The following is a 14,940-nucleotide window of genomic DNA, read 5'->3' as shown; positions in this document are numbered from 1 at the left end:
CACTGAGAGGAAATCCTCTCTTTGTCTCTCTCATCTATCGGTCTACAGTTGATCATTTCTGTGTGCTTCATTCAAGGCTGTGATACCAACAAACCAAGAACCTGGTCCAGGACCCCAAACACAGTTCACTACATCAGCTGGTTTGTCATTAACGCTGATTGGGAGCATTTTTATTGCCTCCCAGGGGCGTTATGACCGCCTGTAACCGCCTATGAGCAGCAGTGAAGAGCAGGCCATGTGCTAGCTAGTGGAGCACGCTCTGTGGCAGCCCGGCTATGTCAACAAAGCACTGAGAAACTTGGATAACAACACACACAGAGGAAGAGCGACTTCATTCTCTGCGCAGGTAGACATTACTCCTCTATATGTTTACATAGTAAATAGTTGTTTGCTGCTATATTAATGGTCTGAATATTGAATTTGAGGAGATGGATACCACTCTCATGTCTGTAGGCTATGCAAAAATTACTCTTCAGTATTTGTTTATTTGTGTCTAGTCTTTCTGCTAAGCTAAGGTAGCTAAGATAGTTAACCGTCCACTGGCTCTAGCTTCACAGTAAACCTCATTTTTACACTTTGGTTTTTGTACATTTAAAACAAATGACATATAAATTGTTAATTAGTAGTGCTGATTAGCAGAGCCAGGCTAGCTGTTTGCCTCTGCTTCCAGTCTTTAAGCTAAGCTAAGTTAACCATCCCCTGGCTCTAGCTTCAAACTGAACAGAACATAGTTGAATCCATCTTCTCATTCTCACTCTGGGCAAGAAAGTGAATACGCAAATTTCCCCAAATGTCAAACTTTTTCTTTAACAGGGGCCATGATATCATCCGGTCCTGATCCACCTCTACATGATCTGTCATCTAGAACATTAATGAGGTAATTTACGGTTTATTGTGTCAATGACCAACTTTTTTTTCTGGCTATTTACATTCATGTATGTCCTTTGTCAATGTTTTGAGGGCACAAAGGCCAAATGCCACGGCATTAAGGCCATGATATAAAACAATGATTGAAGTCCACGGAAATAATGAATTTAACTTAAGGGCTAAGGATGATTTTAATTATTTCACTTGATGTTGCCTGGATTCAGAATCACAACATAAGACACTGGTGTCTCAAAACCCCGTATTGACAGTAAAGAGGCAGAGAAGAAAACGCAAGGCCACTGTGGCCACGGGGCATATATTTTTTGAGGGGCAGAAGGCCAAACTGAAGCGGCACGGTCCTGTGTGTATGCAGGAGTGAGCATATTTTACCATGAACCCTACATACACATGCAGTATTCCTTCTTATCATCATTATTTATCAAGTACCAGCACCACATAACACAACATAGACAGAAATCACTGAAAACCTGGACGCCTCAGCCAACAGTGAACAAATCTCAACTTTTCAACTTCCAGCCATATAATTGTATGTTTGCGTGTTCTAGGCAGGGTGGTGGTTTGACAAAATAGCATTTGCATGTGATGCTGTGCTGTTTAGCTTTCCTCCAACCACATGAATGCAGCATAATATCAGTGCCTACAGAATTCAAATCATGGAATGGAGGAAATTCCAAACATGGTTAACAAGCAAACTACTAATCAACACGTCCTTAGGCCAAGAAATATCAGCTCTTTATCTGTTTATGTATTTGCAGATGGCTTAAATGATCCACATATACTGGATGACTCAACACAAACGTGCACATACTGTACCCACAGCAGTCGAACACCTATCAGTCCGACTCAGATGCGTGTTGTCGGTAACTCTCTTATTTGTTACCAGAAACCTTTTGGTTCCTGAAATAGTCTGTGGACATGGAGGGCCGGGAACCCCCACCCCCTCCTCTCCCTATGGTCCCTTCAGCTGTCAGAAGCAGGCTGAGGTGGGGGCTGAAGAATGGTGGTGGGGGTCTGGTGGGTGTGGACTGAGGATGGATAACAAGTATGCAGTCTACTGTACGATCTAGCGTGGGTACGAATAAGAAAGAGCCTTCAGTCAAGCACGGGCAGCTTAGAAAGTAAAAGCCACTCGTCCTTTTTGATAAATATAGTGTTGAGCAACAAGCAGCCGCGCCCTCCGCTCTGGACCTTGAGACTCGGTGGAGGAATGTTCACCCCGCGTTACTCGGGCCACATGGGCTGACGATGCCAGTAATGCTCCGGGGTAGATGAGCTAGTGGCCGTACGCCAGGAGATTTAGACAAGATATCTGAATGCAGACATGGTGTCGGCTATGCCAGCCGTCTCAGCACCTTCGCTTAAATGTCCTTTAAAATCATAGTGTTTGTTGCTCTGTGTCTGCTGGACGTTTGTAAAGATATTTGTTGGTAACAGTTTGTACGCCCGGATACAGCTGTGTTTCTACCTGTCATCCTGTTTTGATGTTTTTCATCTAATTGGCCAGAAATGGATTATAGGAGATTTAAAGTATATACAAATCCCACAGTCATAACAGACAAACCACAGCAGCAAATGTTTTCATTATGACTTCCTGAGCGAAGTTCACATCAGCATCCAGATTTGGACTGAACCTATCATAGTGAAATTATTTTCTACTCTTATATCTACAGTGAAGTCACATCTAAAGTGCTGATCACTCACCAGTTTCTCCATTTCCTGCTCACGCAGCCTCTCCTCTCTCTGCCAGCGGTGGTATTCCAGCAGCTCGTCCTCATTGTCACTGATCTCAGAGATGCTGTTTTTGCGTTCGCGGGTATATGGTTTCATAAGACTCTGTTCCTTGCTGGAGGATCCCGTCATGGTCATGCCGGAGGTCTTTCTTTTGCTACGAGGGCTAGTGAGAGGAGACGAACCGGACAGAGACCCCAGGCCAGCCCTTAACTGCCTGCCTCCAGGCTCTTTCTCCAGCCCAGAGAGTGCCAATGGACCCTGGGCGTACATTGCCCTCATGGCTTCTGCTTTTGAAGCAGTTGTGAGTTTGAGGTGGCCCTCTGGGACAGGTTTGACCGCGGCCGAGCCCTGCGATCCTGGAGTCCCTCTGCGGGACATGTAAGGGCTGAGAGGAGGAAGTTCTCTCAGGCTGGTGGACCCGATCGGCTCTGGAGTCCTGAGCCTTTGAGGGACTTCTACATGCGAGAGGTGCTGATCTTGCATGGGACTTGGGGATCTCTTCTGTAGGGAAGAACCTCTTACTCGAGGGCTGGATGGAGCTGTAGGGGAGAATTTGCCTGGGCCTGGTGTGGCCTCTGCTCTTGCGTTCCTAAGAAGCTTTGGGCTCTCCTGGCCCCTCTGACCACCACTAGTACCGCTGGAGGCCACAGAGAGGGAGGTCCGTGGATGGGGAACAGGAGTGTTGTTGGTATGAGGGGACCGCGCAGGTACCGGAGGGGTTTTGTTGCCGAGGTTCTGGCCCAGAAAGCTGCTGCTGTTTTCGTAAATGGAGTCCTCTGTCATAGAGCCGTTTCTCCCATTGAGCATGTTTGGAGGAGAGGGCTGATGATGTTTACCAGATCCAGATCCGGCCTTCAGCACCAACGAGTCCTGGAGGTTCTTTGCTATGTTGTTGATTTTGGAGTCGGAGCCGTTGCTCGAGAAAGACTGATGGTTCCCGTTCAGGACACCGTGAGAGTCTGCGAAGGGAGACAGAAACATTTGTGCATGAGCATTCCTGTTGAATAAAGGAAGAGGACACTCTAAAAGACAGTTGTAAAAACACACATGAACAAACAGTGGGAGGGATCTGTCCTGTGTCATCTTTATGCTACTGACACACAGTCAGTGATGTAGGACAAAGGGGGAAGCCCATAAAAGGACAAATACACAAGCCTGAACACACACAGTGTCCCGGTGGCCCACTTTAAATAGTGATACATGTCTCAGAGCCCATGTTCTCCTGTACTGTATGAACCAAACCCAGCAGTCGGGATGTTGTGCTCCTCAGTTGTGTTGTAATCCTACAGGGATCTGGAGCTGCTAAATATAAAAGCTGCAGTGGTATATACCTCATTCAGAGCAGATGAAATCAGGGCCTGGTCAGGAAAGAGTGGGCCATACACACTGGGCAGGGTGTGGTGGCTTTTACTGTACAGCCACACCAGTAAGGTCAGAGGAGAATGGAGTCTAAATATCATCCACAGCACAAGGCAACGGTCGAAGCAATTAACGGACCAGAATAATATGACATCGTCTGAGTGTAGCCGTGTAAAGAAAGGTTACAACAATCCTTTGTTACAATGGGGTCACACTTTGAGCAAAAAAACACAGATTTAAATGAACTAGATCACAATGTAGGCCACAGATAATTAGCCCTGAACAAGCTATTTCTGACCAGTGTTTCAGTCAGACTCCAAGACCAATTGTGCTGGTGATATGAGAAGCTGGTAAAATATTGCAGAAACCAACTTCAATTTCCATTTTCTTTTGAACTTTTGCCATGAAAATGTCAGTAACCATCTGTAAGGTGAGCCCTTAAACATGGATAGTCTTAACAGCTGATCATGTACAATTTGTCATACTACCCAGGGTCTCGTAATTCACCGCGACAGATGTACGATCCGTGTTCAGCATTAACGGGAACTTATGCAACTTCTTGATCTGTACACTAAGGTAGTGGGAATCCAACTGTGACTGAATATCTATCAGCCCAAAGCATTTGCTCTGCCCAGAATAGCTTCGGAGGAAACTGTACAACCTTCACACATACCAGCTTATTTCTGGGTCCCTGATTAGTTATCATTACTAACTGCATGCAGTATGAAGAGTATGAACACAACCTGTGTGACTGACTGGATCACAGGACAATTCTACAATCTGGAGCTGTAGGTGTTGTATAATTATAAAAGCATGGTCTTATTACCTGTAGGGTGAGTTCTCGTGGTGCTCGGTCCTTGGCTCCCTCCAGGCAGCATGCTCTTCATCCGCAGGGCCTCCTCTGGATGGTTGAAGCGGAAAAAGACCGACTGACCAAAACACAGCATGCACCCTGCCAGGAGAGAAGAACAGAAAGCTGTCAGTGATGAGTTAGTTAAAGTATTAACACCACCGTAAACACACTAATCACTGATTGATAACACCTATAAAGTATAGCTGATGCTGTGGTCAGTTGACTGTTTAAACAGACTAGTTTAACTCACGTGTAATTAACCAGTAAGTGAAATCAACTCCTTCTCCTTTCCCTGCATTTCCGGTGGCTTTCAAGAACGTCTTGATACGCTCCCAGAAGTTTTGTTTCCAGTTCTGGATAATCCACAGGGAGTTTGATATTTATTTCATCCTTTAAAGTGAAGTCAAAGGTCCATGTGGCTGCAATATTGTCCCGTATGATGCAAATGAAGCAGTTTCCTGTTTGTTTTATTCAGAATTTCATTACATGAGTCCTTTGAATGAGGCGAAGAAGCCTGAAGTATTCTTGTTCAGCAGCTGCTGCCTCCACACACACCGGCTGATCACCCGGCTTCAAATGACATTGTGGTGTAGCTGCTGGCCTGGGTCCCACTGAGGGGGGCGGGACTGTTGTGCCTTTTTTATGGCAAGTATGCATGTTAGTGGAAGGACATGGGACATTGTTTTTGTGTTATTGTCCACCTTGCCTTCAGTGTATTGAACCCACTAGTATGTACTGTATGAGTATGAGGTCATCTAACTGTACATCAATGTGATTTCACAGATAAACAAAAGGGTCTAATGCTAACATCAGCTCACAATGACAGTGCTAACATGCTGATCCCAAGCAGGTGTGTAATGTTTACTAGAGAGTGCTGCAGGGATGACGTATTGTTGTAGGCCAACCAGGAAGTTAGCATTGCCCTGGTTCCCTCCACTAAAGCCAATGGGATTTGTCCATTGGGTTTTGGATTATTGCAGAAAATAAGCTTTGTGGCAAACAAACATTGATGATACTTGCACGTGCTGTTCAGCAAAATAATCTCCACAAATGAACTTCACAAATCGCTTTTATGATTTTCGAAGTGTGAATGCAATTGCCAGAAGTTAAAAGCTAACGTTAGGCCATATACGAACAGCAACCGCCTTTTTCAAGACACATTAAAGGCTTCAAGGATTCTTGAGTGGTATTAGGGAGTTGATGTATTTTATGTCGTAGAACAAAACGTTAAAATCTCTTCAGCTTGTGTTAACCACAGACCTTATTTTAGGCATCGAACTAAAAACCATTTAAAAAAACCATTGACTTCCAGACGAGAGAACCAGAAGTGCTAAAATGCTGACTCATTTCCAGGTTTTAGGACTCATACCTGCTGCACTCTAAGCAAAGATCATGATAATCCTTGTTTAGAGTGTTAGCATGCTAACATTTGCTATTTAACACAAAGTACAGCTGAGTCTGATGGTGATGTCATCAGTTTTGCCAGTGTTTAGTCGTGAACTAAAGTAGTGGACCAGTTGAAGTTTTGATCTGATGATGACGCTAGATCAAAACGTGACGGGGTCACCAAAGTTATTACAATTCATCCTGAGGGGGGACAAACGGTTATTCATCTGGTGGCAATAGTTAGTGAGACCTTTCACTTAAACTAAACATGTCAACCCTCAAAGTCAGGGCATCACCAAAGTCATTAGGATCCATCATCTGGGGACCATGAATGTCTGTACAAAATGTAATAGTGCTAACAAAAGAAAACCTCTACTTAATCTCTGCCGATAGTAGACACAATATGAACTATTGTCTTACTCATTCAGTAGTAATCTGTTGGTTTATTAAGGCTACTAAGTTAGCCAATGATATAAGATGCAAGAAAAAACAGCTTTACCACCAACAACCATATGACGGCAGTCACTTAAACCAGTGACAGTAGTACCTTGTGTCAGGCGAAAGGGTTTGGTGATGGGAAGGCCATCCGCAGAGCACTGGTTTCCACATGGGTGCAAGGTGATGCTGCCCGCCTGGTTTTCAATGTAGCAGTGATGAGCGGCGATGCCGTTGCCCTGCAGAGGGATGTCTGTCTCCCCGCTGCCCAGCGTGGTTCTCCCTGCAACAAGAGAGAGAAAACATTTTCTCAGCGTCACTTACAGGAGATCAATGCGGACCCGCGAACACTTCTGTGAAGTATTCTTGGGTAGCAGTTCGTGGTACCGGGTGTCATTTCAGGGTTCAAGGTCACAAATGGGGTCAACCCGTGAAAAACAGGTGTTAGTTTCAAGAGATGAAAGACATCTTGTCAGAGGGAGTTAATATAACCATCTACTATATTCTGTGTTGTAATTTGATTATCAGTCGTATTTATATTGCTGTCTGAGTGCAACAGAGTTAACACTATTTATTCTTATGTGATAACACAGAGATGGAGCACAAAGGAAATCCCAGAAGGCTTTTCTCTGGGGTGATACATTCACACTCTTCTCTCTCTCTTCCTCTGTGGTGTCTAGGCTCAGTGCGAGACAATGGTGCAAGAAAATCCCAGACAGGCGTGTAATTGCAACTGTGGCGCAGCATGAGACAAGACAACAAGATGGTTAGAAGGTAAGATGTCATCAGTTTTTGTCAGTTCATCACTCGTGACAAGTTGTACTGCTTACTTATTAAAGAACAACTGACTATTTTGAGTAAAGTGCTTATGGAAGTGTCTGAACATGCTAACAATAACACAGATTACAGATCCTGTAGTCAGTACAGAGATGGCTGTGTTATACAGACTGTAGTTTACCATGTGGGTTGAGTTCCCTGATCTTATTAGCTCCTCTTCCAGTTGTAGTCACCTTAACAAAGTGCACGGTGCAGCATGATAAGGCAGGACTGCATATTTAACAAGCTGTTCATGAGGTTTTAAATGTCCCATTCAACATTAAGATATCTATAAAATAAGTTGTGCATAACATTAATGAGAAAATATATCATTTCAATCACATCACATCCCATCAACACACACACACAGGTGTTCACCTTCCTGCAGTGGTAGCAAGGTGATGGCTGTGCTCAGACGTCCACTTCCCAAACTAACCAGGTGGGGGCGCTCCGCCTGGACTTTCAGGGACTTGCCTGTCTCAATCAGGTCTAAAGGAGTGCTCTGTCAAAACAAAACCAATTGAAAACCATCATTACATGATCCTAAAACTACTAGGTTTCTTTCTGCACACAGCATATTTATTGTACACGTCTTAACACTCAGTGAAGTGGGCGTCAGGTTTGTACATGTCTGAGCAGCTAAAGAGCAAAGAATAAATATAAAAATTCTCAAATAAGAAGTCCAGTGTATGTACTACAGACCCTCATCCTGAAATATGTCTGTGTTTTACAATTGAATAAGATGTAGCCTCACATCTTATATGATCCTCCAACTGTTTAATGAAAGATTGTTTCATTGAAAGTCAGAGTTACTTGTAGAAATATAGAGAACAACAATTAGAGTCCATATCAGAGAGGCAGAGCATAGAAATGTCCTTGTCTTTATATTTAAAAGATGTAAAATTAAAATATACTTTAAATATATATGTAAAAAAATGTAGCCCATTCTTACCACAAATAGCCTGCTTGCTAATATATTGCAAAAATCTTACTTTTAAATGCTTGAAACAACCTTAAATTATTACACAAACCATTCCCTTCTCAGTTATATTGAGTAACAAGCTGACTCGCAGTAGATGTAAAATAGTAATAAAGAGTTTCTCATGAAATAACTCACCTGTAAGACCTGGTGCGTCTGTCTCCCATGTTCCACTTTCCTCCTGCTCACGCGCTCCATCTCGTCTGGACTGTCAGAAGTATCTGACACATGAAGATCCTGAAGCAAACACACACATACAGAGAGAGAGAGAGAGAGAGCGAGAGCAGGGCATGAATGGGAGCGCTGGGAATACTGCTACTACAGCTGTACTACAATGGGAACAGTGCTTTCCTTAGAAACCTCCTGCCCCACTTATAAGCCCATGTGACCAAACCATTATACTGGGTAATTGTTTCACCAGAAACCAGCCAGACAAAATGATCCATTAAGAAAGCTGGCGTTGATTTACGCCTCAATCTAACAGAGATTCATGATTTTACACGTTTCACCATGATTGTACTTTTGAGACGTAGCAGAAGGTGTGAAGGAGCCCTGAAAGTCCCTCGAACATCAGGTCACCGCGTCCTCCGACCACGATGAGTCACTGTGACTCATATACACATAAACACAAACACACACGCACGCTCCGTGTTTGCAGACAGATGCTGCAGATTAGATCCAGCTGTCTGCTCATCGCCGCTCACATCAGACGAGAGGGGAAACGGGACCAGACGGACCTCAAACAATCACACACAGACACATAAGCAGCCCAGATGACTCACCATGTGTTTCTGCTGAGAGCTGGTATCCACGTCTTCCACTATCACCCACATGGGCTGCTCATCCTGGCAACGGTTTAGTATCAGCTCAGCATTCCTAGCCAAACTGAAATAGACACAACTACCTACTATCTAGTGTCTGTTTTGTCTACCGTGGACCAAACTTAAATTACTGTGTGTCATGTGTGACTGGTGACGTGTACATTTCAAAGGAGATCTCTTTACTTTATAGATGGAAAATTTAGTGAATAACCAACATGAAGTGTCTTAGTAAAGTTTTGGGCCACCTTGAGCCTCCAAAACAGCTTCAGTGGGGTCTCTGAAACTCTACTGGAAAGATATTCCTTCATTTGGTGCTTTGATGGTGGTGGTGTTGGAGAGAGAGCTGTCTATTTGTCAGTCCTAAATATCATCAACTGGGTTGATATATGGTGACTTTAAAGCTATTAGTTTGTGATTCACATAATTTTCATACTCATCAAACCATTCAGTTTCTAATTTATTTATTCTGCTTTTTCCTTGACCACATCAGCCCATTCGCACACCAACACACGACAAATGCTTGAGCTCTTTGTCGCCCCATGCTGACATCATTAATTCTTGAAAAAATAGCCCAAAACCATTCACAGCTGCTGTGCTCCGATTTTAGCCACGGCGGAGAGACAACAGGGGCGTTCTATCTGCGTCTGATGTCACTCCAGACGAAGCCGCCACCGCCGTCGCGTGAAACCACACATATCTGACAATTGCGTCCAGTGTGCGGGTCTCAGAGGACCCAGTGACACGGAGAACAGACCGTCCCCTCTGTTCGCCGCTGACACCGGACCCCTCACGCCTCTGCTGTCAGCCCACTGGCTGTCAACACTGGCCCTCTTTGAGCCACGCAGTCAGACACAGGACGGGAGAGAGTGGGCAGGGTTAATGTGTCTCTTGCTGTCTGACTCACACACACACACACACACACATGTGCACACATATGCTCCCGCTCCCACAAGCCCTCAGTGATTTAACGTACACACCCAGGCTGGAGAGTAGTTTTAGAGCTCGCAAATGCATGGCCTTCCACTGTAACCTGTGATTATGGGGGCAGTTATGCCCTTCAGAGTTGCCATGAGCTTCTGAAAATAGACACCGCCAGCCACACAGTCTGGGCTGCTACTTTTAAAGAGAAATGATTTCTGCTGGGAGTGAACACTGAACAAAACTAGATTCAATTTGACATTTAAAATGATGAATAAAATAAGTGTTATTTTATTATATTTTATAAAGGACAAGATAAAAATAGGCAGGAACCAGTTTGCAAACAGAGTCAACACTTTACTTACTTCACCGACGGGCATGCAGCTCTTACCATTCCTCTACTCTTACAGAGTCCTGACAACAGCTAGATCCATGAGTTGGTCTGAAGTGTATTAATCCAGAGAGCATGTGTCCACATTATTGTTTACGTCTTACTCCTTGCTTTCTTCATTCACTCACTGAGTTCCTCTGCTACTTCCCTCCTCCCAACCCCTTCTCCTCCCCATCCCGGTGCAGAGTTACAGAGGGGCACCCGGCATTGGCACTGCCCTCTAAAATGTGCCATTACATCTCACTTTAAGTACATGTTTTATATTGACTTCCTTTCTCTCTTTTTTTGGCAGATAAACCCTATGGTTAAAGACCTTCCCCATATGAAGAGAGGCGTTGGGGTCAAAATTCAGATCCTCCTCAGAGAGTCCCTGAGATGTATTCACTCCTACAGGGTTTCCATTGATTGAAACATCAGCTGGACCGCACCAGATGATCAGAGGAGGCCGGAGACCGAACCCCGTCGATGCAGTGAGTCTCTTTAGTGTTGTCTATTGGTAAAGCAGGTGTTAACAGTCTGATCCGGGGGGGAAGTGCAACGTGGTGTAGGAGTACGGAGATGGAAAAGACCTTGTGTCCTCTGGCTTCCTGCTCCGAGCTCTGTGCCTCTGATGTAACAGACTGTAAAGTGGGTATTTCCACTCTGGAAAACTGTCGAATAACAGTTTATGATAATATGACTAAGCACGGTGGATTATAATGCGTCCACTGTGCTTGATACATGGGTGATGATGGGATAGAGAAATGCTATGTTCCACAGGAAGTGTGCGAACACATGCGAGCCATCGCTTGGGCCGTCCCACAGGAACGATTTGGCCTCTACAGACAGAGAGAGAGAGTGGGAGAAAGACTCCACTATTGATCTCTCAAGGCTTTTCCCATGGTCGGGGGCCAGAGAGGAGACGGAGGAAATGAAGCAGATGATGAGTCACTAAGGAAAATAAAAACAAACAACAGAGGCAGCTAAGGAACCAGATGGACTTGAAGCAAAGGTCTGCAGAGAGGGTTGATGTTCTGAGTCAGTCGCCCTCAGTGATGATGTGGAGGTTCTACAGCTGAGAGGAGGAAAAGTTGCTGAATGTCCTTTAAATAGTGATTTCGAATGTAAATGAGTCACTCTAGCTACAACAAATGTGGTAATACAGCTGAGGAAAGGGATAATTAAAAGCAGCGTCAACCCTTATCAACTAAGTTTACAAAAGCATATACAATTATTCTGTTGTGTCATCTTAATAATTGGAGCACATGCATTAGCGCGACTTTAAAGTAAAAAAAAAATAAGGATGTTGCTTTTTCCCAATCAAGTAGCATTATTATAAAGATTGTGATTCATAAGATTAGTAACATAGATATTTGAAAAGACACATTTTTATAGCAAAACGTCAGGTGGTTTGAAAGAATTCATTTAATTTCTTGGAGTGATATTCCTTGTTAGTTTTTAACAAAAAAGGTGATGCTTTGTTTCAATCAGCTGAAACCATTCGGGCTATTAAAAGAAGGTTTTTATTTTGCCTTGGAGTTTAACTGATGGTTAAATTATCCAAAATATGATCCAGACGAATTAATGATCAATATTAATATCTGTTTGCTAGTGGTGCAACTCTTCAACAACGGGTCACGGTTTCCGTTTTGGTTTCGCTTTGAGAAGAAAAACATAACCATTTTAATGTGTTTGAATTCTAAAATATATGAATAGACAGATAGATAAGTGAGTTGGAAGTGAGTGGTGAAGCAAGAGAGCGAGAGAGCCAGTAGCAGGAAAAGTCAACAGTGTTTGGTTTGTCCGTTCTGGGCTCCTGTAGTAACATGGCGGTGCAACATGGCGGACCCACTCCCTATGTAGATATAAGCGGCTCATTCCAAGCTAACGAAAACACAATGATTCTTATTATCAGGTGATTATACACTAAAGAAAACATACTTATTGATATTATATTCCATTTGTGCCAAAAGATCCTCCTAATTGTTACACACTGTCCCTTTAATAGTGGTGCAACAGATCAACAAGCCCACGGTTCGGTTTGTACAGTCATCGAACGGTGTGTTTTTTTACGGTTTGCTTTCGCATCCCTACTATTTGCCTTCTGATCTTGATTACTAGCCAATACTATGACTTTATGCAACTCTATTTTCCTTGGATACATGGTCTTGGTTGTAAGCCTTAACTGACTGTAGAGAAGCCTCACCATTCAAACTGGTGATGAGTCGAGGATGATAAAAGTTCACCACTATTAGAAGATTTGCCAGCTGCAGCGTCAGTGTGTATTTTACTGATCGCACCTGTGTGAGGATTTCTTACAGGTCTTGAATCGTGTGTCTGGTGGGAGGTTCAGATTGTAGAGTGCCCCGTAGATACACACTGCTCTGTACTGTCTAACCTGACTGGTGGAGCAGATGTGTGTTAGATCTCTGCAGGATGTCCGGACATGACAGCAGAAGCATGCGAAAATTGCAGTCAGGTACAAAATTCTTGAGCAGGATACAGTCAGAGGCGATAGAAGCAGTGTATGTTCCCTGAAGCTGAAGAATGCGTGAACGTCTGATGAGAAACAGCTTTCCCCGTCCTTTTCGCATTCATTCAGGTAACAGGGACTGACTGCCTTGCCCTGAACCCAGACAGCACTTCCTCCCAGCAGTGCACAAATCCTGCCTCTTCCGCTAAGATTGACACGCCAAAACGTGACCTTTGCCATAACCTTGACCTGGTGGAGCTTGTTGTGGCTGGGAGGAATGCATGCGAGACTCACAATGTCTCATGAAAGACTGATTCACAGATGGGTCCTATAGATGATCATCATCTACAGTAAAGATCCACATATAGTTGCAGGACATTGCGGTGTCTCATTTTTGCAACATCTTGTCAGAAAAAACTAAACCTATCCTGTTATGCAGCCACATATTAACGATGTGTCCACACGAATGGCATTTGAATCTTCTGAGTTGATTTAAAACACCCACATCCTCATATATTGCATTACACAGTACAAAAAGTACCAACTCAGGTTATGTGATCAGCCACATGCTGCTCTGATAAAAAGTCCCCAGACGAACTAGAATAAAAAAGAACAACAGGATGCTGTTGATATTCCCAAAACCTTTCCTTTGAGTCTCCCATCAAACAGATGTACTGCCTTTGTAACATCTGTCCACTTATCAACACATTCAAGACAATGCACATAACAGCGAGGTGTACATATTATCTACATGCAAACCAGTTGTAATGATGAATTATATCTTACCCCTGTTTTCCTATATCAAACAGAAATGCATCACACTGGAAGGTTTTTATCACTTTAAAGTTAAAAAATATACTCACTTAGGCACATGTACACCTCACACTCCTGTTGGGGAAATACTTCATCAGCCTGTAATTCCACCAAAGTACTTGAGTACTGGACGCTTGAGCCCCAAAGGCAGCCTGATCTCACACACACACATAAAAGTGTCCATTCACAGAGACGGCTGGGTTTGACTCCTAAACTCTCTCTCTGTTTCTGAAACCAGATGACTTCCACCTGCTCTGTAATGTTTTAGTTATAAATTGGCGCGCACAAAATCGATTATAAAACATAATGAAAGTAAGTGAACTCTCTCACACACAGTGCACAATGAGTGAGAGATACTGTAACTGGGTCATATTAGGCTGTAAACCACGAGTGTAAACTGCCACAATAGCCCCATTATCTTTCTCTCTCCCACTTACTCTCTCTCTCTCTCTGATTGCAACACACACATACCATCAAGCAAAATATTTTTGTTTCTCATTACCAGAGCTGGCCGGGAGCATCTTCTTGTCTGTGGGATGATTCAGTCCAGAGATTAAAAACACAAGAGGCGAGGCATCTTCCCAACTCTGCATGAGAAAAGTCTCCCAGTTCTCTCTCCTGGAGGATGGAAATATGAGGTCAGTTCTACACTGCTGTCGGGGCAGACTCAAAGTGGAACAGTCACAGTGCATCCACATACATCTTTACGCCGGGTCCTCCCCTCTTTCTGGCCCTTTTTTCCCCACTCTTATCATTCCTTTTTCCTATTTATTTGAATCTAACATTGCTCTGTGATTCCCACAAGGCAGATCTGTTCTCTAAGATGCGTAGACTTTCTCAGATGTACAGACTCGGTGCATAAGTAGTGAAATAGTTCCCTTCTGTAGCCCCCCTGATCTATCTTTAGGTAATACTTTCCATCAAGCTGTGATTAAGACAACATGGAAATAGTGTCAGGATGAGATCACTTCAAACTCATGAAGGATTAAATTGTTTGCTCTTTGAGAGAAGTGAAATTTCAGACTTTCTCTCAAATCAACAACTTCTGTGACCTTATGCATAAAATTACATAGATGCCGTACAACCACAGGAAAAAGC

The 14,940-nt window shown here is 43.6% G+C and overlaps 1 protein-coding gene and 1 long non-coding RNA gene across 14 annotated transcripts in view; one reads left to right on the top strand and one right to left on the bottom strand.

Annotated features, from left to right (window-relative positions):
• The window catches only part of phldb1a (pleckstrin homology-like domain, family B, member 1a), a 31,004-nt gene extending 16,518 nt beyond the window's left edge, over window positions 1-14,486 (bottom strand). For 5 of the 13 annotated variants that reach the window (XM_037747888.1, XM_037747892.1, XM_037747890.1 and 2 more), the window contains exons 1-6: window positions 9,230-9,565; window positions 8,586-8,684; window positions 7,847-7,970; window positions 6,765-6,935; window positions 4,805-4,930; window positions 2,590-3,578 (exon numbers count right to left, since the gene is read on the bottom strand). In XM_037747888.1, coding sequence (XP_037603816.1) covers window positions 2,590-3,578; window positions 4,805-4,930; window positions 6,765-6,935; window positions 7,847-7,970; window positions 8,586-8,684; window positions 9,230-9,280 — 1,560 coding nt within the window. In that variant the 5' untranslated portion in view covers window positions 9,281-9,565. Of the gene's footprint in view, window positions 1-2,589; window positions 3,579-4,804; window positions 4,931-5,081; window positions 5,409-6,764; window positions 6,936-7,846; window positions 7,971-8,585; window positions 8,685-9,229; window positions 9,567-10,551; window positions 10,871-13,892; window positions 14,129-14,344 lie in introns of those variants that run through there. The other 8 variants (XM_037747895.1, XM_037747889.1, XM_037747886.1 and 5 more) reach the window with 7 other exon arrangements.
• Window positions 192-14,940, top strand: part of LOC119475318 — a 34,587-nt gene continuing 19,838 nt past the window's right edge. The window contains exons 1-4 of the long non-coding RNA XR_005203761.1: window positions 192-346; window positions 7,333-7,426; window positions 10,870-11,047; window positions 14,348-14,480. This is a non-coding gene — a long non-coding RNA (uncharacterized LOC119475318). The remainder of the gene's footprint in view (window positions 347-7,332; window positions 7,427-10,869; window positions 11,048-14,347; window positions 14,481-14,940) is intronic.

The sequence above is a fragment of the Sebastes umbrosus genome, chromosome 17 (assembly GCF_015220745.1).
Source record: "Sebastes umbrosus isolate fSebUmb1 chromosome 17, fSebUmb1.pri, whole genome shotgun sequence".
NCBI lineage: Eukaryota > Metazoa > Chordata > Actinopteri > Perciformes > Sebastidae > Sebastes > Sebastes umbrosus.
Note: the sequence above shows the minus strand (reverse complement) of the source record. Positions and strands in the feature narration are given on the sequence as shown.